Genomic DNA, 23,502 nt, shown 5'->3' on the forward strand with positions numbered 1-23,502 from the left:
CTGCTGTCTCACTGAGAAGTCATTCTTCCACCACAGCTGTGTTTAGCAAGTTGGGTGGGTCCATGAACTGACATGTTGTTACACTTAGTAAGAATTTTCCCTTGATAGTGAGGAACGTGCACAAGAGCCTTGCTTTAAGTCCCAGCAAATGTCCGAATGTTTACTATGATCGATAGCTGCTTTGAGTGCAGCCTCCATCAAGGAACACCCACACTCACAGTACTCCGCCACCACCCAGGACCTGGTGTGTTATGTGCATGCTCTTCACCTTGACATTCTGGTTCCTCTACACCAGTTGCCCAGATTACCTTTTTTTTTTTTTTTTTTAAATCTCATCAAATGCTATTCCCAAACTGGAATATTTCCTCCTTCCTGAACAAGCAGCCTCTACTTTTCTGCTTTAATGCATTTGTTCAAGTTGTTTCCTGCACTTTTAAAGCGCCCAAACCTAATGTCTTTTTTGAGGATGAATTTCAGGTACCTCTATGCAGTGGCAGGCTGGTAAATATTTAACAGCTGATTCTCTGGGAAGGAGAGGTGTTGGGAGGAGGCCTGGCTTTGTAACATTTGTTGATGTTCATGTTGTAAATACTTCTGCCATGGCTGATTTCAGTCTACCAACGTGAGGTTACTGAATGCGAAGTTGGGAAGAAATGGGCAATAACCCACCATTGCAGTGTTTCCAACATAGAGATACCATAAGCATAAATAACCTCAAAGGCCTAGATAATAGTAAACTAATTAGGAAGTAAGGAGTTTTGAGTATTTATTACCTTTGTTTTGGTGTAATTTATTTAATCTTAAGTTTATGTAACTTAATTTTTAGTAATAGCTGAGTTTAACAGCTGGTCTACAAAATTGAAAATCAAACGACCCATCCTTTCTCTGGAGCCTGTAGGAGCTGGACAGGTTGGTTCCGGCACACCACGGCTTCTTTCCTCTACCTTTTCTTTCCTAAAGTGCTCCAGAGTCAGTAAAAGGCCTTTTCTGAACCTAGAAGGTGCTTCAGGTTGCATGCAGGCTTTGAAGTGAGAGACTCCAAGTATGAATCCAGGTCTCTCACTTGCTAGGTGTGATGGTCAGGCTGGCTACTTAATTTGCAGTTCCCAGTGCAAAATGAAAATGCAGGGCCCTTGTTAAAAGGCCGGAAGAAAGTGGTGTTAAAATAACTACTAAAATACAAAGCTTTTTCCTTTCTTCAGTAGTCTCTTTCACACCTTCTGATGGTGTTTTTATTTTCTTTTCAATGCCATTCCAAGTAAGGAAAAATTTAAATTTAAAATTGTTGGCATGGATTTTAACCATTAATCTTACATTGTGTAATGCCAGTTTTAAATGCAAATATAAGAACATTCAACGCTATGAGTTAATGAGAATAATCGCCTCTTCTCATGTGCATGTCTATTATCCCTTCATAGACTTCACTTATAAAACACAAGTTCAAAAATAAAATTATTAAGAATTTCCAGACAGAGGGGTGCCTGGGTGGCTCAGTTGGTTAAGCATCCGACTCTTGATTTTGGCTCAGGTTTTGATCTCAGGGTCATGAGATTATGCCCACATTTGGCTCCGCAGAGGGCTTCAAGCCTGCTTAAGCTTCTCTCTCTCTCTCTCCCTCTACCCCTTCTCCTTGCTCACGCTCTCTCTAAAAAAAAAAAAAAAAAAATTTAAGACAGAGACAGCAGGGCATTAGACCAAGCATGGAGCCCTTGTAAGCACAGGTACAGTGTGCATCCCTGTGTATAGTACTGGACAAATTCCTTACATCTGCTGAGCCTCAAAGGCCTCCTCTGTAAAATAGAGATCATGCCAAGTGGGTGGAGATGTGGGGATTGACGGCAGTGATACCTGTATGGCACAGCAGAATGTTGGCATGTAGTCTATGCTCACTTAGTTAGAGGGACTATTATTAACCTAACAATTATAATATTCATGGCATCCTCCTTTATCATTCATAGGGTCTTCCCTACAATGTCAACATTTGCCTCTGATATATTTCTCTTTCTCCATTATAAACTCTCTGAAGGTAGAGATTAGATCTGTTGCCATTGAATTCCTTGGAGTGCTTCCTGTAAATTCTTGCATATACCTGGCACTTAGGAGGTGTTTATGACCTTGATCGTTGTGTGATTTGGGCTTATCAACAGTAAAGCATCTGTGTCATTATATGATGGTCCCCACAATGAGGCCTAATTGGTAACACTCACAGGAAGAAAAGAATATAAACGTAGACTTGAACAGGAGTCAGTTGTAATCATGGTGAGGGTGAGGGAAGAAGCAGATGATTCCAGGTGTTTGGGTTTAAGGAAAGTGGCCTCTGTCTCTTAGAGGGGACTTCTTGAAGTAATAGGGAAGGGATGAGTTCCAAGCTTCATTTGAGTAAAACAGGCCCCAGGGATATTAACTCTGGCCCATGGTAACTTGTCCCTTTGCTAACTTATTTTACACTTATTTTCTGTTCTGCGCAATTAGGACATTATTACAGTAATTTTTTTCCCACTAATTGGTTGTGTATGTATGCTTCCCGTCCAACAAATTATAAGATCCTTATGGACTATAAGATATCATGTACTTTTTTGAACACCTATGGGAAGAAAGCACAGAATAGGTATATAGTCAGCAAGGCACTTTATTGTAATGCTGACCTCGGTTCAAACTCCCAGGGCCACCTGGAGATCTGAATGTGAATTGTGATTGCCTTTTCTATCTCCTGCAACCCCTCAACCAAATGGCAAAGAATCCTGGTCTGCCCAGCACTGTCAGGCAAGGACCTGAAGGTCTTTTCCTAACCTGTATCTCTTTTCCAGCATCTCCCAGATACTCAGGACAGTACCCCTACAGCCCCTGTTGCTACATGGAATTTGGGAGACCACACAGCTGTAAACTCTAACTTGTTTGAATGATGATTTTTTAACAAGCCCTTTGGGCCAGTGTCAATAAGCCATGAAATATCTCCAAATGGTTCATGTGTACTAGAGTTCTGAAAGTCATCTAAGCTGTAGTTCCTCAGGCTGGCAGGGACTGATAGAAAGGAGCTCACATTGCCCTGGCTTTTACTATTCCTGATCTGGGGGCTGTCAGACGCCTTGAGCCTCTGGGCCAGTCAGTTCATTACTTTTAATGAGCACAAAATTCACCAAGACATTAAAATAAAACACCAATGGGCAGTCTTGAATGTTCCATCCAATTGTTGCTTTAGTTCTTTTTTCCACAGGAGTATTCAAGGGGATGAAAAAAAAAAAGCCAATTCTAACTCCTGCCAATTTTATCCTAAGTAGATTTGGCGTTGTAAAGCTAACACACCCTGAACATTTTTTTTTTTCTTTCAGGTCCCTGTAGGCTAGTGCCTGACATTTGTGTTAAAAATGACATTACTGAATTGGTCCAATGTTTGAACACTATCTACCTTTTGGTTATAATAAGGAAATACTGGATATCCCAGCACCATGTAACATGTAAAGAATAATAATCAGAGACAGACAGTTATTTTCTGAAAAGGGTGTAATGAAGTCATTATTTTAAATTACATGGCAAATGTGGTCATTTTGATATTTTTTAATTGATCAATCTCTGTGGCTGGTAATGAAGACTATAATAACTGTATTAGAGGTTACTTATATTATCATATATTGTAGAATGTCACTTGATGGTGAAGCAGACGCCGAACAATGTCTCCATTAAGCTGATTTCATGGATATTTTCATCTCCTGGCCATATGGATTTGGAATTACCTTAGGGATTTTTTTTTTTTAAAGAAGGAAGTGAACAGATGAATGATAACTATTTTATTACTCAACATAGCTTGTGTTTGTGGAAGACAAAGTTCATCAATTTGTTTTAAAGAAAAACAAGAGTGTGCCAAATGTAATTTGTTGAGGGCTCAAGAATTGTGAAATTATCCTTAACTGAAGTTTGTCATTTCTGCAGGTAATCGCTCTAGCAGATGCAGTAGAGGAAAACCAAGACAATCTGTTCCAGTCATTCACCAAGCTGAGAAGTGCCACCCATCTGGTGATTCTGCTGATTGGGCTGTGGCAGAAGCTTAGTCCTGACCAGGTTGCTATTCTGGAAGCAGCATTTCTGCCACTGCAGCAGGACACTCAAGAACTGGTAAGGACCCACAAGCCTGCAGTGGTAACAGCCATCATTATTGAAAAGATTGTGGGTTTAGGAAGATCTCACATGGCTATCATGTTTTCTAAGGTATCAGATGGAGGCTTTTTTTTTTTTTTAACCCAGATCCTGTTTTTCTTTTCTTTAAACCATGATAAAAATGTCAAATAAAGGCCTTTTTTTTTTCTAGAGCTATTTTAAAAATAGGTATATAGTCCATTTTTATGTGGTATTCAGTCTATTTTTTATGTGCTCTTCAATCACTTAGAAGCCAGGGAAACAGTCATTTGACTGCCTGAGTGATGGCAGTAAACCTTCAGATTAGCTAATCCTTTCCTTTTCCACCAGAGAAAACAGTTCAGCCGTTTTAATTTGCTCAGTGTTCTTAAATTTACGTGTCACTTCAAGGGTTAGGGAGAGCTGAGATAGCCTTGCTAAATGACAGGAATATTTTGTTACATTTATATAGTTCTTTATATATAGCGTATAAACTCCTTTACTCTTGACCCTTTGAATTGGCAGTTTAGAACCAAACGGGGGAAATGCAGGTTCATATTTAGAGTTTTTGGTGAAAGATTATATGAGTAAAAACATCTTAGACCCTTGAATTTTAGAGGTTTATATGACTAACGGGTGTCAGTTTTGAGGAACTTTTTGCATGCTTTTATATACAAAGAAATAATATACTTCTTGGAAATTAGAGACCCCTGGACTTATTTTCTGTGTTGGAGGAAACCATTTCAAGAAAAAAGTCATTTCAAATCCATTTTTAAGCACAGCTATGAGAACATAGGACCAAAAATAATAGTACTAAAACTAACGTTTCTGAGTGCTTACTAGGTGGGCATCAGGTGGTATTTTGAGTGTTTCACAAGAATTATCTCATTTAATCTTAAACATGGCCCAATAAGGTAGTTAAGGTACTGTTTTCATCCCCATTTTATATATGAGAAGATTTAGGCTTTGAGAGTTAAGTACCTTTTGGTGGTAGAGCCAGGATTTGGACCCAGGTCTGGCTGCTTTCAAACCATATGTTTTTAACCAATACACTGTATTTTGGCAAACAAAGTCATGAACAAGATTTTGAAAATCACGGACTTTGTCAATTGAATGTAATTTTCTGTAGTCGAGTCAAAGGATTGTCAGAGAAAAAAAAATCAAACTATATTTTATATCCTAAACAAAATACTAATAAATAAACTGAAAAAAAAACTTTGAGTACACCTTTTTCTTAGATTGAGAAAATAAAATTACTGCTAAAATTTATTTTTGAGAAGCTAGAAATGTAGATATTGTAGTAATAGAAAACAATATAATATAGGATTGTTATCAGTAAGAACTATGAACTCAGATTAGTAGTCAGAAAGACATGGGTGTCCTCAGTTCCTGGCTCCAGGACTTTGATGATAAAGTCCTTCTGATCAGGTTTTCTAGCTGCTCTAAATCTCTACTTCTGTAGCTCTAAGGCTGGAAGCAATAATAGGACCTACACAATAAGTTGAATAAGAATTAAATGAGATAATGGAGTAGAGTGGAATTATATCTTACTCATTTTTATATTCTCAGCATCTGGCACAATGCCTGACCATAGCACAGTCAATATTTGTTGGGTGAATGACTGGAGAGAAGGATAAAAGCTAACAAGAGTTGACTTGGCAGAACAGATGTAGTAGATATAATCTGGAGCGTGAGGAAGTAGGGCAGGGCCAGCTGTATAATTTACAGGGCCCAGTGCAAAATGAAAATGTAGATACCTTGTTCAAAAAAGTAGAAAAAATTGCTAAAGTGTTGTTAAAACAGATACTGAAACAAAGCTTTTTACTTTCTGCAATCTCTTTCTCATCATGGTGTTTTATTTGGTTTTTTATGTTCTAAATGAAGAAAAATTGAAAATTTAAGTTGTTAGCATGAATTTTACTATTAATCTTATAGTGTGCAATGCCAGTTTTAATACAAATATAAGAGCATTGAACCCATATGCTGAATCACCAAAATTATGTAATTTGTATTTTATAGCTCGTGCATGCATATGTATTTTGTTCTTAAAGAACTGTGAGTCACTGTACAAAATTAACTGTTTTTATTTTGCTTCTTGATATGCACACATCTACCAACACTTTCCACCTTCAGCTTACTGATGGGTAAGGAAGGAAAGAAAGGAAAAAGAGCTCTGTGTTACTCTATTTCCCTTTCCTTCTGTTACCATTTTCAGTGTAATAGTTGGATAATACAGGGAAATAACAGGAGTATAATGGACTGCCTTAGTCATTCCTGTTTCTTTGAATCTGTTGCCGCCTTTCTTCATTCAAAACAAGTTTTGGTGCAAATGAAAAGCCTTGAAGGGCTGTCAGTGCCCCATTTAATCAGTCTAGACATAACATGCCTTCCTTGTACTTGCTTTGAGTCTCACTGAGTCCCACTCATTCAGGTGCCATAGAATTCTTTTTTTTTTTTTTAAAGATTTTATTTATTTATTTGACAGAGAGAGAGACAGCCAGCGAGACAGGGAACACAAGCAGAGGGAGTGGGAGAGGAAGAAGCAGGCTCATAGCGGAGGAGCCTGATGTGGGGCTCGATCCCACAACGCCGGGATCACGCCCTGAGCCGAAGGCATACGCTTAACCGCTGTGCCACCCAGGCGCCCCGAGTGCCATAGAATTCTAAGCTTATGGAGCAGAAAGGGAGAAGGCCACGCAGATGGGGCATGTCTTCCTTTCTCACACACACTTCAGTGTCCCATTGGACTTCACTTACAAAACACAAGTTCAAAGATAACATTATTATGAGTTTTAAGATGGCGACGGCAAAGCATTAAATCAGTGTGGGGCCCTTCTGAACATGGGGCCCTGTGTGACCACAGAGCTCACATGCTCCTGAAGTGTGGTTAGACCCAGAGCAAGAATTTCCTTGAAATAAAGGTTCTCAGATGTAAGGATTGAGTCCCCAGAGAGATTGTGGTATTTCCGAATCTAGAGATCTTTAAAAACAGCCTCATTCTGCTGGGAATATGTAATATGTTCATCCCTGAAGGCAGGTGAATGGATGAAGCATCTTCTCGAAGCTCCTTTTTGCCCTGCTGGTGTGTTCTCAGCTGTCATACCTCCCAAAACATGTAGGAGAAAATTCTTTCAACTTTCTTCTGAATTTGGTTAGATTAGAAGGTGTGTATACTCGTTTTGTCTATCGAAGTCATTAATGAGACAGGACATTTGATAAAAAGATAACTTGGAGAAGAATGAATCAAAAAAGACATTTTAATACTGCTTGTTATGCTCTTCATCTTTAATTAGGTTGTGGTATTCACTTTGGACTTATACTGTTGAGACAGCTTATATATCTTGAGAAAAAAGGAATCCTTTTTCATTCTTTAAGACGTACGCCTGCACTATGTGGTTTTGACATGCTAGTTCACAATCTCCCACATTATGCCTTTAGACCTCACAAATAAATGTTATGTGATGGGTATCCCACTGAGATGTGAAAATGAAATATGCAAACCTGAAATAACTTGGAGGGAGGGTGAGGCGGGGAAGAAAGGAGTCTCTTACCAGAATGTTGAAAATATATCCCATATTGAAGTTATTATGATACCACAAAAATCTGAATGTAATTTAGATGGTTTGGTTGAAAGTGGATGGCAGGGTACATGTGTGAGGGGGAGAACTTCAGACATGTGGACAACATTTTCAAAAGAGACTCTCAGTTCAAGGTCAGATGTCCCCACAAGTATTGAGAGGTGGAAGAAAGTAGTCAGAAGACGTTTTACTTACCTTGCAAATTGTTTGTTGTATTGTTATTTAGATGGAATTTGTCACAAAGGTGGGTGAAAAACTCTAGTTCACTGTGGAATATTTTCTTACTGGTATCAGGCTCACAAAGCAAAAGTATTTAGAATTTATTATTACTAATGAAAAGTAATATTCTTCACACTATCTTATCAGTAGTTTTTTTTAAAAAATACCATCTCATTTGGAAGAGAATTCATCCTTGTTTTCTTTGATCTGTTTCTTTAGTGATACGTTTCCATTTTTGCCACTACTCATAACTATTTTGGGGCAAATAAATGCTGGTATTGTGGACTATTACACGTGACTTTTCCAAGGTGCTGAAAGTTATGTATGCCAAATGTGTTTTTGTAGGGATACTTCCCTTCACTTTACGAAAGACAGGTGTTTTCTTTGGCATCTCCAAAAAGAGCTCTTAAACTCAGTTCCATCTGTGGATTTGATAATAAATATGATATTGTCCCTACCATCTTCCTGTCATGATAGAGAAGTTTTGCCCCAAATAGTGTGTTCTCTCAGAGTACCTGATGAGGCTGTTCTGAAATGAATTGTTTTCTTACTTTTCAGGTTAGGGGCTGAGGAGATTTCAGAGTATTCGCAATGCAGAATTTAAACGTGTATCTACTGACCCTTTATCTCTTTGAAGCTCTATGGAAAATACTATCTCTACTTAGGTCAGTGAGGGCTGGGTTACTGGTTTGAGTCTGAGAGAGTGTTCAATTGTGATAGTACGAATATCTCCCTCTCATGATGTGGTATAAAAGCCAAAAGCTGCAAACTATTTCATACCTCAGGATTGACTTGAAATCTTATCCAGTCATTTATGCATTCAATGAATATTATTAAGCATCTACTATGTTTCAGGCAGTGTTCTAGGCTATCAGTATATTTCAGTAAACAAAACAGAGATCCCATCCTTTGTGGATTTACTTCAACATTGTAAGCAAACAGATTCTAGTCACATTTAGCCATAAACATCTTTGGCTGTGTGATATGGTAGCTACTTGCCATATGTAGCTATGTAAATTGAAATTTACATAAATTAAAGTGAAATAAAATTAAAATTTCAGTTCCTTGATTTCACTAGCTATATTTCAACTGCTCAGTAGCCACATGTGGCTACCATTAGTGGCTACCACATTGGAAAGTGCAGATATAGAACATTTCCTTCACCTCAGTAATTTCTATTGTGTAGTATCCTCCATCATTAGAAGAGAAAGGGTTTTGTCAATTGGGTTAACAACGTCAGCACATTTTAACAAATTAATGAGAGAAGGGCGGGACGGTGACATTAAGTTGTGCCGTGGTATTTGCTTTAGCTGCCCTTATTTCTGGTATTCTGGTATCATCTGCCTGGTCACATGTGCAATAACCACGGTTTCTCTGGGGAGATGAATGCATCTACATAAAAGGGAGGCAATAAGCTGGCGCAAGTGCTGCTACTCCCCCTTCACATGAACTTGGTAGACGTTGTAATCATCCCAAATTCTTTCCTGTTGAGCCTGTGCATGACCTCAGAACCCTTTTGAATACAGCATTCTAGGTAGTCACTATCACTTGCAGTTGGTATGTGGATGAATCCTCTGTGCCCTTCCTGATCTCTGTACAGATCTGCTTCTCATTTTCTTAGCAAACAGCTTAGATGACTAAGACAATATTGTTATTTCCAAATGGACTTTCTCCGACTTCTGCTCTAAATGTTCATTTATGTTCCACCTGACTTCAGAGGAATCTCTAAGGAAAAGAGCAACAGTGCGCTGGTTTGGAGACCTGAGTACACACAACCTAGAGTTAGAGGGAGTATTGGCACATTGCATAACATTTTGGCTTACTTTTTCTTTTCTTTAAAAGTGCATTTAATATCTTTTGTAGATGTTATCTACTGTTTGAAAAAGAAAAGCTTTATTGTGTTAAGAGTTTAACAGTTACCTTCCCTAGTATTGAACTTTCAAATCCCCTGAGAAAGTTAAGGTGGAAACTTACATCAGTGGGGGAAGGAGATTTGGACCTTCAGCCTTACTTTTTGATTGATTATTCCTTTTACAAACTGATATGGAAAGAGAAACTTATTTTTAACATGTTCAACATGGTTCATGTGAGAAAACAGATGTTTATAATAGGAAATCCTATTGTGTGGAGAGACTTATCAAGGCTCACTTACAAGGCTTGGAGGCTTCTACGTCACAGGTCAGGTTTGATGTAAGGGCCATTGTGCCTCCTGTCTGGATTGAGTGATGACTGAGATGGCTAATTGTTGCTGTTATTAATGACCTCTTCTTAAAAGGCAAACAAAAGGAGGAAGTCTGGTGTCAGTATCAAGTCTGCCCTTATGACTGTTAACGTATCATCACAGTTATAAACTGTCTACGGGAACATAGTGGAGAAAAAAATATTTTGGTAATCCCCTTGATCTTAGCCAACAAGACAAACATGAAAGCATTAGTTTCATGTTCATAATGGCCACATACTCTGTGTTGTTGCTAGTTACATGCAGCTGGTGTTCTGTAACGGTATGGCTTTCTACTTCACCAGCGTTGAGTATAACATATCTCAGAGCCTTTCTGATGACTTTCTTGCTGTTTTAAAAATTGGAATATATCAAAATAGCAGCCAAGTAGAATACAATATACAAGTGGTGATGTGTAATTTTTAAAACTTCCCTTAAGTGTATCAAATATGAAACAGTACTTTAATGGACACATTTAATATTATTTATGCATTCAAGAATAGAGATGCTAAATGAATGAACAAAGAATTGATTAATTGAAGCCTCACTCTCACTGTATGCCACCCCAAAACCTTTGTGAAGCAAGGTGTGGGTTAAATATAAATAAATAAGTGAAATTCACACGACCACAGTGAGGAAAATAATGACCATCATCATCCTCATAATGCCTACTGATTTGATTCCTGGCTAGAAGTATATATTTTTTAAAGATTTTATTTGTTTGCGAGAGAGAGAGAGAGAGAGTGCACAAGTAGGAGCAGTAGAAGAGGGAGAGGGAGAAGCAGGTTCCCTGCTGAGCAGGGAGCCTGACCACGCGGGGCCTGATCCCAGGACCCTGAGATCATGACCTGAACCACCCAGGTGCCCCAAAAGTGTATTTATATTAATTTGATATCCTTAAAATACCTTTACCCAACTTAGTTTGAATCTACAAAGTGATGATTTTGACGTCTGGGATGTTGTATTCTTTTAGAAATGTACACGTGGAAATTGGGGGCTCTTGCCTTTAAAACCAGTGCTTCCTCTGTGCTGTAATCACACACAGAGCTGCAGGCTCAGTCGGTCACTCTGGCCTGCTGTTGTTCATTTGGAAATGTTTCTCAGAAGCCCCCTTGACTTGCATCCTTGTTATTCTACCTGGCTTTCTGTGATGGCATTTCAAGTAGCCTTTCTGCTCATGTCTCTGCATTGGTATGCCCTGTGCATCACTGCTAGACTCAGCCCTCTGCTGTCTTGTCACACGCCTATTTACATACTTTCTGTGGCTCTCTTTGCTCCTGGTTCAGTTTGGACTCCAGTGCCAGGCATTCAGGATTTCCAGTCACTTGGCACTATCATATCTTCTTTCTCAAAATCAGTTTCTGTGACTCCCCAGCTTTCCTGCTTCGTTCTGGGAAATCTGACTTTCCATGGGTACATAGCTTCTTTGCATCAGGCCACGGCTAATAGTGGGTTTTTTTTTTTTTCCTTCACGTAACATGGTGTCCTCTGTTTACCCCTCTATTCACCCTTTTTTAGAGGCAGATCAATTCTCTTTCCCTCCTTATTTTATTCTGGCTTCCATTCTCTTGTGAATCTCACTTAGGGGGTATGACATAATATACCTTATATTCTCATTATATATTCTGAAATTGTCAATGTCCTGTATTCTTTTTTTAAAGATTTATTTATTTATTTTAGTGAGAGAATGTGTTAGTGAGTTGGGGGAGGGACAAAGGGAAAGGGAGAGAGAATCTCAAGCAGACTCTGCACTGAGCATGGAGCCCAACTCAGGGCTCGATCTCATGATCATCAGATCATGACCTGAGCCAAAACCTAGAGTCTCTTGCTTAACCGTCTGCACTATAGGGGCGCCCCACTTGTCTTGTATTCTAATAAATATAAGGACAGATTCTTCTACATCCCCATAGAATTAAAGCTTAAATTAAGCATAGAGTTGGATATAAGTATCTAGGGATTGCTTGATACCCCATTTCTTTCCATAGTGTTCCACACGATTGCAGATTCTCCTCAAACAACTGTATAGTTTTATTTAAAAAGGAAGCATTCTCCTTCCATTTTGCACCACCCCCATTTTTTTGCAAGCAACCTCAAATATTTTTGGGTTCTGTAAGAGTGAAACCTGATCTCTCCTGCCTGGATGGTAAAAGATATAGATTGATAGCCAGACCACCACATATGTATGTATTTATACATATATTCATTCACATGTCCTGTAATTCAAACCAGTAAATACAAAAATTTTTCATCTTACCAGTGATGAATATATGCAAGTGAAAACAATTATGAGGTACACCTCACCTATATTGATTTAGCCAAACTTGGTAATAAATAGTGCTGAGAGACACGAAGTAAAATAGACATACCCACCTCTTTCTGCTATAGGCTTTCCAGAGGGTCATGGATCTCTAGGAAAAGATGGGCTATAAAACAAATCTAATACTTGGTACCACTAATCTAAGTTAATGCACTGAAAGTAGTAAACTAAAATCCATTTGGTACCATGTTTATTTTTATAATTATGAAATACTGAAAGCAACCTAAATGCTAACAGTTGGAAAATACAAACTGGTATTATCAGTTGAATAGAATATTATGTCAGACTGGAGTTAAATCTTTTTTTGGGGGGGCAAATACTTAACTAGCTCCACGTCCTTAAGCAAATTATGGAACTAAGCATTAGTTTCCTTATCTGTACAGTGGTGAACTAGACTGGACCCCAAGGACTAGCTCTGCTTTGAAGGGAGGTGAGAATGGCCATTCAGATTTTATTTCAGCTTGCTTTCACTTTATATTCCTCCTTAACCAGTAAACAAATGGTACAGAGGAAGAACATGAGATTAAGAAAGTGAGCGAACTTGGCTCTCTAGTGCCTTTCTTATGAAGGCATGCCCAGAGTTTGATGGAAAACACAGTTTGTGCAGGGTGAGGGATCTGCCAGTTCAGAGGTGTTTAGAACCAGAGGCTCACTGCCTTTCCCACAGTTAGCCTGGGAGCAGGGCCACGTCAGCATCCGAGGAGCTGTTGCACATGGAGTTTCTTTTTGCATTGCAGGTATATCCTTTCCTGTACTGTATTCTCTTTATTGCATAATTAAGTTTGGCTGTGGCCTACTACAAATGACTGACTGAAACACAATAAACATTTAATGAAAAAAATGTATGCCAAGGTTTTTCTTCCTCAAGAAGACATAATCCAAATTCTATTTTTCACACAAAGTAACTGAAAATTACCTTGCTTGTTTGATCTCAGTGAAGTAGACCACACACTGAGCCTCCCTTGGGTGTCTCCATCATCATTTTCAGATTCAGGGTTTTGATGTTTAGTTATTTATATCATCGGGAAGACCAAAATACTACTACTACAAGTATAAAACCATGTTTTAAAAAATTGCATTACATCTGTGACCTCATTTGGGAACTACTTGTCAAAGGTGTGCAGGTGTTATGAGGATACCCTTTATATACCTCTCAAGATTCCTGCGGGGACCAATTGAGATACAGTATGTAAAATACCAAATATGGAGCCAGGCATATGATGATCATCTAAGAATTATTAGCTAATAATACAACTACTGGTTTTCAACAATAAGGTGCTCTAAGTTGCAGCATTATTTTATGGACCACTTAGGGAAAAACAACAACAACAACAACACTGTCAATTAAACTGTGACACTGTGTTTTTGGTCACACTTAAGGTTTTGAATAGGTATTGAAGGAGCTCTTTTAGACTTATTTAGACATATATTTTCTCATCTATTCCTCTTGTGCCTGAATAAAAAGAATCAAGCCACATAAATTGGTTAAAGTGTTCTTGACACTTCTTCACATTCAAAATTTGATTCTCTTAACTCATCTTTCAACTCTGCATTTCATTGCTATCCACGTTTTTCCACATAGCATTGTCCTATGTGCCATGTGTGTGACCTCTGTGCCATGAAGAGCCATTGTTGATGCAGCATTTCAGAGCATGCCACTGTTGCCGTCCTGATTTTTTTCAGAACCTCTGAGATCCATTTTAAATACTTTCCTTTTTGACTAAGCTCCAAGCTTTATTTTTTGCCCTCAGCTGAATCATATGTTGCTGGAAGTTAAGTAGCTTCCATCCAGAGTTAGCAGGAGATTTTAGGCAAATTGATGTTTATTGCTTGAACAGTAGTTCTGTGTGATACATTAGTTAATCAAACCACATCTATTCCAGGGATTTGGTAATTTCTCCTACTTCAGTTGTATTGCTTGGAATAGGATGGTAACCTGTGTGCATGTATCTCAGGAACAAAACGTAACACATTTCTTCTATCTGTATCTTCTTGTCTTACATCCTGGAAAGCACCTAGCTTTTGCTTTTGCAAGAAAATATGAATTGTTGTCATTCTTCTGTCATGAATATTTGCTTCACTAATTTCAAATTTATACTTCCAACTGCGTCATTCCAACTTTTTTTATTCAGTGAGCCATAGCAGAATGTTTAAAGACACTTTAAATGACAGTTCAATAGGAGAGTCTGAGCATTGCACATATGTCAGTTAAAGTGTCAATATCAGAACAGCTGGGACAAAGGCTGTGCATACACAGACACTGACAACGATAGCGTTATTGGAGCCTGGAAGCCAGCAGTTGTTAGATAAGATACATCCCTGTTTCAGAGATGTTAAAATGTGGGGGGAAAACCTCCTGGAATTAATGGAATGTAATTGTAAGTACAGACTGAAAGAATTATAATTGTAGTCATTTTTTTTATTAAGAGGGAACCTCTGAGTAGTTTGAGTTGGGGACAGGAAGTTATTAAAAAAGGCAAGGCCTTGGCTTTCCATCTTGGAGCAGACATCCTTGACCAGAAGCAGATTTCACATAAATAGGAAAAAAAAATCTCCCTAGTTGCTGCTTTTTGAAGAGAAAGCCACAAATAAGCTGTGAAATGTAATGACGGTTGAGTACCTATTGCTATCACTTTTAATCTGGCAGATTGCATAACACAGTTATGAAATCTGAGTTTAAATTTCCCTATATGTCATTTATGAGAACTGCAAGAACCCAGATCTTCTGTCCCACCACAGTGAATGTGAATATGCACATGAAATCACTGATATTGTCAGCAGGAATATGCTTCACATTCTGCCTTTGGAGTAGTAAGACTGTCCACTTTCCTGGAAATAAAATCTAATTTCTGTGACTTAATGGCAGTGGTTAGTTGCATTCTAACCCATTTCTTCTAATTCAAGGTTATAAATATTTCTGTATAGTTTTTAGCAATCTCAGAACCAAATCCTGTAAACTTCACTAATTAGAGGATTTCCCTGTTTTGTAGAGAAAAAAGGAGAGGAATCACACACACATACAGAGGGAGAAGGTGAGGGGGTGAAAGAAAGAGAGAGAGAGATAGGCCTGCCTCCCACAATTCAAAATAATGTAATAAAATTAACTTTTATTGAAAATTATTAAGTATTATGTATTGGCCAAGGACTCGACATACATTACCCCATTTAATTCTCACTATGTGCCTTTGAAGTAGGGGATTGGAGCAGATGCTATGCGTGATCTGCCCGTATCTCTTCCTGAAACTCCTGCCTTCTGAACCTGTGCAGCTTTTTGCCTGAGGACTCTTCCAGTTTGGCAGAGGGTGTACAGCCACTGTGTTCAGTCAATGACTGGTGGGAGTTGGTAGATTAATACCCCAGCTCCCTCATCCCTCTGGCCAGGAAAGTCCAAGGTACGTTATACACAACCTCCCAGAGTAGTCCAGCAGGGTTGCACCAGTTGCCTTTAGTGGTAATTACTTGACAGCACAGTTTATTGGCTTCTCCCCCTTCCCAGTCTCACTTCCTCACTTAGCCCTGGTACTTCTTGGATCAGCTCTCAGATAAACTATTTGCACTCACATCCTTGTCTCAAGACTATTAGTTCCAGTTTACAGATGAGGAAGTATGCCCATGGTCACACAGAAAATACCAGGCAAGGTTTGAATCTAAACTGGAGGGCTCACAAAATGAATAACCTGGTTCCATGGGGAAACTTTAGACCAGGTGATCTTACTAAAGGGTTTAAAATTTTTTTTTAATTAAATTCCAGTTAGTTAACATACAGTGTAATATTAGTTTTGGGTGTACAATATAGTGATTCAATACTTCCATTCAGCATTCGGTGCTCATTACCACAAGTGCCCTCCTTAATCCCCATCACCTATTTAACCCATTCCCCCACTCACCTCCTCTCTGGTGACTGTCAGTTTGTCTAGAGTTAAGAGTCTGTTTCTTGGTTTGCCTCGCTCCTTTTTTTCCCTATGCTCATTTGTTTTATTTATTAAATTCACATATGAGTGAAATCATATGGCATTTGTCTTTCTCTGACTTACTTTGCTTAGCATAATATTCTCTAGTTCCATCCACATTGTTGCAAATGGCAAGATTTCATTCCTTTTTATGGCTGAATATATCACATCTTCTTGATCCATTCATCAGTCGATGGACACTTGGGCTATTTCCATAATTTTACTATTGTAGATAGTGCTGCTATAAACATCGAGGCGGATGTACCCCTTTGAATTAGTATTTTTGTATTCTTCGGGTAAATACCTAGTACTGCAGTTGCTGGATCATAGGGGAGTTATATTTGTAACTTTCTGAGGAACCTCCGTGCTGTCTTCCAGAGTGGCTGCACCAATTTGCATTTCTACCAACAGTGCAAGAGGGTTCCCCTTTCTCCCCATCCTTGCCTATGCCTGTTGTTTCGTGTGTTGCTGATTTTAGCCATTTTGACAGGTATGAAGTGATATTTCATTGTAGCTTTGATTTGTATTGCCCTGATGATCAGTGATGTTGAGCATCTTTTCATGTGTCTGTTGGCCATCTCTGTGTCTTCTTTGGAAAAATGTCTGTTCATGTCTTCAGATGGGAGAAGATATTTGCAAATGACATATCTGATAAAGGGTTAGTATCCAAAATATATGAAGAACTTATAAAACTCAACACACAAAAAACGAATAATTCAATTAAAAAATAAGCAGAAGACTTGATCATACTGAAGTTTTACTCTTCTCCAATTTGACTGCTTTAACAAGGATAAGTATAACTTATATTTTGTACTTATGTCTATCTGTGTTGGATTCTGTACTAGGAAATTTAGTGGACAAATTTAATTGACTTGTGGTTTATTTCACATAGCACTGGAATGAACTCAATATATATATATGTGTATATATATGTATGTATATATGTCTTGTATCAGTCAGCTCTAAGTAAATATTCATAAAATAAATAAATGACTATATTGATTCAAACTGTGCTTTATTAAATGGACAAAGACATTTAAAATTAGGATCAATATAGGGATAAACATACCATCTCGTAAATAATTATTGAACTTTGAGATTTGTGCTGTTGTATTTTGTTACCTTAGCTTGATCTCTGTGAAAAGTGACACTAACATTGAATGATGTGCCACTCAGTAACTTCACATACCATTCTAAATACCTTTTCTCCTTACTTCTCCAGAATTTTGTTTAAAAGAAAATAAAAATAGAAACCTAGTATGTGGACCTTCTTGTAGCTGTTTCAGATCCATTAGTGGCCTTGACCAAGAAAGAAGTAGGTAGTCACATCTTAAAATAGTGAAGCTACTGGGTGGTTCTGAAAAATCCAAACTAATTAAAGGGAGGAGAGAAAAACAGAAAGAAAAGGATCCTGTACATCTTTGTACTTAAATCAGTGGTTTTATGTATTTTTGGACACTTTCCCCTGAGTTTAGTCATTCCTTGTTCTTTGAGATTGTTGAGAACACGGGGGAGGAGTTGATGCCTTTACTTTGTTCACATGGTTCTCTTGTCCTAGCTTTGTTAAGTTTTCCCCAGACTCCATCAGATATGCAGGTACTTAGGGAGTCTGTGACCCCATGTGTCTTATGATTTTATTATAGGAGTGGCTGCTTCAAGTATTCTTAATAGTGAGTCCCTGAAACAAGCAACTGTAATTCAGACTCATCAGAGTCGAGTCTGACCATTGTTATGTTTTCAGGGGACATGGTGTCCTAAGACCATTCCTAGGTGTCAGTTTCAGTAGTTTATGCAGGTGCTAAAGCTTTGATGGACTCTTCTGAATGTTTGACTCAGCCACACTGGCATAGATCATATGCAGTAAAATCTTATTTAATTATATGCAGATTATTCATGTGACTCCAGAAGCTGATTTAAATTTTGGTTCTGTGAAAATGTTAATTGTGCCCATAAATTTTCTGGGAGAAGACCTCATATGATATTTTCTAAAGTCCAGCTTAGTAAAAGGAGCCTAAGATGATCTGATGACAGTAGATTGTGAGACATATAATGAAATGGGAAAGAGTGCTCTGTAGCATAGTGGTCAAGATTTATTTTTTAATTTCATTAAAGTAACTTTTGATGATGAAAGTAACTTTTATTTACTTAAAAACAGCAAACAAATACACAAACATATATACTGACCCATTTAAGTAACTTTCATATATTAAGCAATTGTGGTGGTTTACAATATGATTTCAGGCTGATCTCTGAAAATATTACTTGTGTTTTCACTGGCTACTATGACAGATGTTAATTTTCAGTGTAATGTTAGGAAAAGGTTAACAAATTTAATTCTTCTCTGAAACCTGAATTCTTGACCTTCTCCCTCCCATCTCCACCCTTTACAAGTCTCTCATTTTTGACATGGAGCTGTGTAAAGGTCTGTTCTGTCTCCTCAAAAATCTAGAGCATGGGGAGATAAGGAGCGGGGGCTTTAGGAGCTGCACAGTCCTGGATTCCATCACAGCTCCTCCTTTTAATAATTGTGTCATTTGTGCTGAAATACTTTATATCTAGAGCCTTAGTTGGAAGTTGTAATGCCTACCTTCACAGGATAGTAGTAAGAATTAACCAAAATAATATTTGTAAAATTTTCAGCATATTTTCTAGCACATAAGAGGTTTTACTCTTGTTGCTGCCTTTGCTGTTATTTCTGGGGCTGTTATGCATGGGAACCAGCCCAGAAAAGATAACCTTTTAGAGAGAACTCCTGCAAGTAAGAATGATAACGTGGAATTAAGATACATACAATTGCTAAATATGTCTCAAATCTGCAAGCATCTGGCAAGGGAAATTCATTTTCTGGTTTTTAACCGATGAGGAAACCAAGACCCAGAGAACTAAAATAATTTTCCTAGAGACAAGCAGCTTGTAAGGAAAGATGCCCCAGTTCAGCCTTCATCTTCTGACTTCTAAGCCAGTGCACTTTTCATGATCTGTGCTGACTCTTACATGGAAATTATAAGCAAGCATAAGTTATTAACATGAAATGGCAAATAAGTGAAGGATCAGTGATGCATATTAGTCAGGCTAATGACCTCAGTGGGAAAAGTAGCATCAAACTTCACTTTCTTGGGCCTCAACTTCTTGGGCTTCCATTTGCCCCTATCTTGTACCTTCAAAGAAATGATTTTTATGTATTTGTTTCTAGTTCTTTTCAGTGGGGTAATTAGTCGAAATTACCTAATCTACCATTTCTAGAAGCAACTTTCCTCTGGAATCTTCATTATCAATTTGATTTTCCAGTCTTAATGTTTTTTTGTAAGTTGCTTCTGAATAGTGAATGTTGATCAGGAGCTTTTCCTGAAGCAATTGTTAGTGCTTAGTGGAGGTGATTGGCTCCATTGGACATCACTGATGTTTTATTTTAAAACTGAATATGGCTTTAGAGCACCTGGGTGGCTCAGCTGGCTAATCACCTGACTTCAGCTCAGGTCATGATCTGAGGGTCCTGGGGTTGAGCCCTATGTCAGCCCCACATCCTGCTGTGTGCTGAACAGGGAGTCTGCTTGTCCCTTTCCTCCTGCCCTCCTCCGTACTCTCTCTGTCTCTCTCAAATAGATAAATAAAATATTTTTAAAAATGAATACGGCTATCCAGGATCAAGTTTTATGATACTTCAAGTAATCTGTAGGTAGCATTGAGAGCAGAACGGGAGTACAGATCAAATGCAAAACATAAGCATAAGAAAACAGCATCAGAGTACGTTGGTTTGAAACAATCTCGTGCTTCCTGGTTGTGTTGCAACTAAACTTTCTGAAGGTCACTTGTCTTCTGTTTGCCAGACTTTTTAGATTGTCATCCATTAGGAAGCAATGTGCTTCATTTTTCACAAAGCAGTGTTGTTGATAAACCTAGTACCCTGTTCTACTTTTGGTTGAAATGTGAATTAGACTTTTACAGCTTTTGAATCATGGCAAAGAAATAAGAGAACTCCAAAAGTCCAATAAATCATGTCAGTTTAAAATTTAAAAAGAATGGCAAGTGTTTCATTTCATTAGTGGTAGGTTGAAAACTTTAAAGCTGATTTTTTTTTTCAAAGCTTTATTTTATAAAAACTGTTGAATGTAAAAATCTGAAACTTATTAAGATGCCATAGAGGACATACAGCTTGGTATCATTTTTTTTTTTTAATTCTTAAAGGTTTGTGTTTATTTTTTGGTCATTTTTTCCCTATTTTTTAGAATTTTAATTCCAGTATAGTTAACATAAATATTATATTAGTTTCAGGCATACAGTATAGTGATTCAACAATCTAGACATTACTCAGTGCTCATTACCATAAGTGTACTCTTAATCCCCTTAAACTTGGTATCATTTTAAAAAAATTGATTTTATTGTGTTTTAGGTTCAGAGGTCTCTTTTACTTTTCAAAGGTAAATAGCTCAACATTTTGAGCCCTCTGCATGAGAGGAATATTCACTGAGTACAGTCTATTCTTTGGAAATATCCTGAACCTAGATAAATCCTGAAAAAGTCTCTTATCTTCCAAAATGTATAATTTACAAATATAGCACCAAGTTTTATTTGTACTTCAGTTTGCAGTAACCCTTCCTGTGTTTATTTTTAGCTTATCTTGGCTGGTATGACACAATACAATATAATACAAAGTAATAATGACCATAAGACTCTGTGGAGCAATCATAAATACCAAAGACTTCTCATTGTGAATCCTTTACATCTATTGAGGAGAAAATTTATTCCTCTTTGATACAGTTTTATTTTTCAGATAAGTGAATATGATATAAAGGTTATTTTACCTTCAAATATATAGTGTAAGGTATTTCTTAGAGTTTTCTCCCCTCAACTGAAACCTGGATAATGGCTACATAGTCTCCATTTACTGCTTTAGACAAATCTCCTCTTTCACCTTTCTTCTCACCGGGTGCACAATTGGTAATGGCATTTTATGGTTTTTCCCCTTATACCACTATAGTTAAGGATGTGGTAGTGTTTCCATTATAAGCATAAATTTTCAGAAGTTTATAATTTGAATAACAGTTTAAAGATGTCACTTTGCACATTGGATTTCAATGGTGTATTTTTATTTTCTAATTTTTTTAAAGTAGGATTGAATATATGTGCTTTTTTTTCATAGTATCTTCCACTTAAGGTTTCGGAGTGCCTTACCATTCACACTGGCATGGCAAATCGTGTTATTTCTGTTCTATTGAGACCTCAGATATAGCCCACAGAGTTTAAGTGATTTATCTGAGATCATACAGTGAAGGGGCAGTTGAGGTGACCAAGGTTAAGTCAGAACCTAGTATCCTAAGGGCAGCTGTCTTCAACTCGGTTGTTTTAGTGCATAGGTGGTCTGAGAATACTCTTCTGGTTTTCTTTTTTTTGGGGGTAACTTTGGTTGATATGCTAGGAAATTAACTTTACAAATGTGGTCAAACTTGCTGCTTCTCACTGTTTCTCATAAGCCACTTTCTTGTGCTGGTATTTAGGCATAGTGACCAGTGCAGAGTAGCAGGGCAGGTAGAGCAGAAGTCAGAAACTCAGCCATGGCTGCCTGCTCTCTGGATAACAAAAAGCATAGCTCAGTTGACTGACTTCAGTCAGAAGGAGAAACAGATAGGAGAGGCCAATGCCTTGAATTTAAAAAGCTGGCTCATAGAAATGGGACATCACACTGGTACAGAGAGGCATCTGGGACCAGCATGGTGTATGGCAGCCTCCACAGGTGAAACATGAAAGCTAAGAACTGGGAAGTCTTGGGGTGCCTGGGTGGCTTGGTCGTTAAGTGTCTGCCTTCAACTCAGGGCATGATCCCAGTGTTCTGGGATTGAGCCCCGCATCAGGCTTTTCCTCTGGGAGCCTGCTTCTTCTTCTCCCACTCCCCCTGCTTGTGTTCCCTCTTTCACTGGCTGTCTCTCTTCTCTGACAAATAAAAAAAATCTTTACCAAAATAAATAAATAAATAAATAAATAAATAAATAAACAAAAAAAAAAAAACAAAAAAAACACAAAAACTGGGAAGTCTTGTTGGGGAAAGCGTGCAGCAGGCAACATAGCATTAGACAAGTCAAGCAGCAGGGTCACACCTGTTGGGTCCAATTCCTTGGAGGGCATTTGGCAGGAGCAAGGCAGCCGCAGTCCATCAAGGAGTGACATTGTAAGCAAGCTCCCAGTGTAGGGGCCCAGGTAGAAAGGACTAAGACAAAAGTAAAGTTACCGCTTGGGGTTGAGCTGAGACCTTGGGAACAAAGGAAAACCCTAATTATCAATACTAAACTAGATGAAGTAAACACCAAAAAACTTAGCAAATAAACTAATTTCTAATACTGACATGGGTTATAAAGAAGATAAAACAGAGTAAGATGTACATTTAAATTTATTTAAACATTTTTAAAAAAGATTTTATTTATTTATTTGAGAGAGAGCGAGCCTGAGCATGAGTGGCGGGGGCAAGGCAGAGGGAGAGAGAGAAGCAGACTCCCCACTGAGCAGGTAGTCTGACGCAAGGCTCCGGGCTCTACCCCAGGACTGTGAGACCATGACCTGAGCCAAAGGCAGACACTTAACCGACTAAACCACCCAGGTGCCCTTTAAATTTATTGATTGATTGATTCACACATTATTTATTTAACTTCCTACCTACTGTTGTTTTCTAAACGCCACACATGGGATAGCTGGGATTTGAAAACTAAAATCAAATCAGTTCTTACTGAAGAGCATATGTTTAGTATTTTCTCCCCTTCCAGACACTTCTAGCACAGTTTTCCCAAAATTAAGATTTTCTTCCACTCTTATAATTAGAAGAGTCAAAATTATTAATACAATTGATACTCAGCTATAAAGGATAAAGGTTAGGTATGTGGATGGTGTGTTTGTGTGTGTGTGTGTGTGTGTGTGTGTGTGCATGTGTGTGTGTAGACATTAAAACAGCATTAAACTTGTCAATTTAAGAGCTGTAAATAAAGGTGGTGGATTCAAACACCAAAAAGATGGTTAAAATAGTGTACCTTTAAGGTGCTTCTCACACTTGAAGATTCTACATTTCCACGTGTTTTTGTCTCACATTTCATGAGGTAAGTATGCTATGTGTTGGATCAGTTAATT

At 38.0% G+C, this 23,502-nt stretch overlaps 1 protein-coding gene across 4 annotated transcripts in view; it reads left to right on the plus strand.

Annotated features, from left to right (window-relative positions):
• BBS9 (Bardet-Biedl syndrome 9) overlaps window positions 1–23,502 on the plus strand; it is a 416,531-nt gene that overhangs the window by 318,218 nt on the left and 74,811 nt on the right. For all 4 annotated transcript variants that reach the window (XM_026509007.4, XM_026509016.4, XM_026509017.4 and 1 more), the window contains one exon: window positions 3,928–4,110. In XM_026509007.4, coding sequence (XP_026364792.2) covers window positions 3,928–4,110 — 183 coding nt within the window. The remainder of the gene's footprint in view (window positions 1–3,927; window positions 4,111–23,502) is intronic.

Source organism: Ursus arctos, unplaced genomic scaffold, assembly GCF_023065955.2.
Source record: "Ursus arctos isolate Adak ecotype North America unplaced genomic scaffold, UrsArc2.0 scaffold_3, whole genome shotgun sequence".
NCBI lineage: Eukaryota > Metazoa > Chordata > Mammalia > Carnivora > Ursidae > Ursus > Ursus arctos.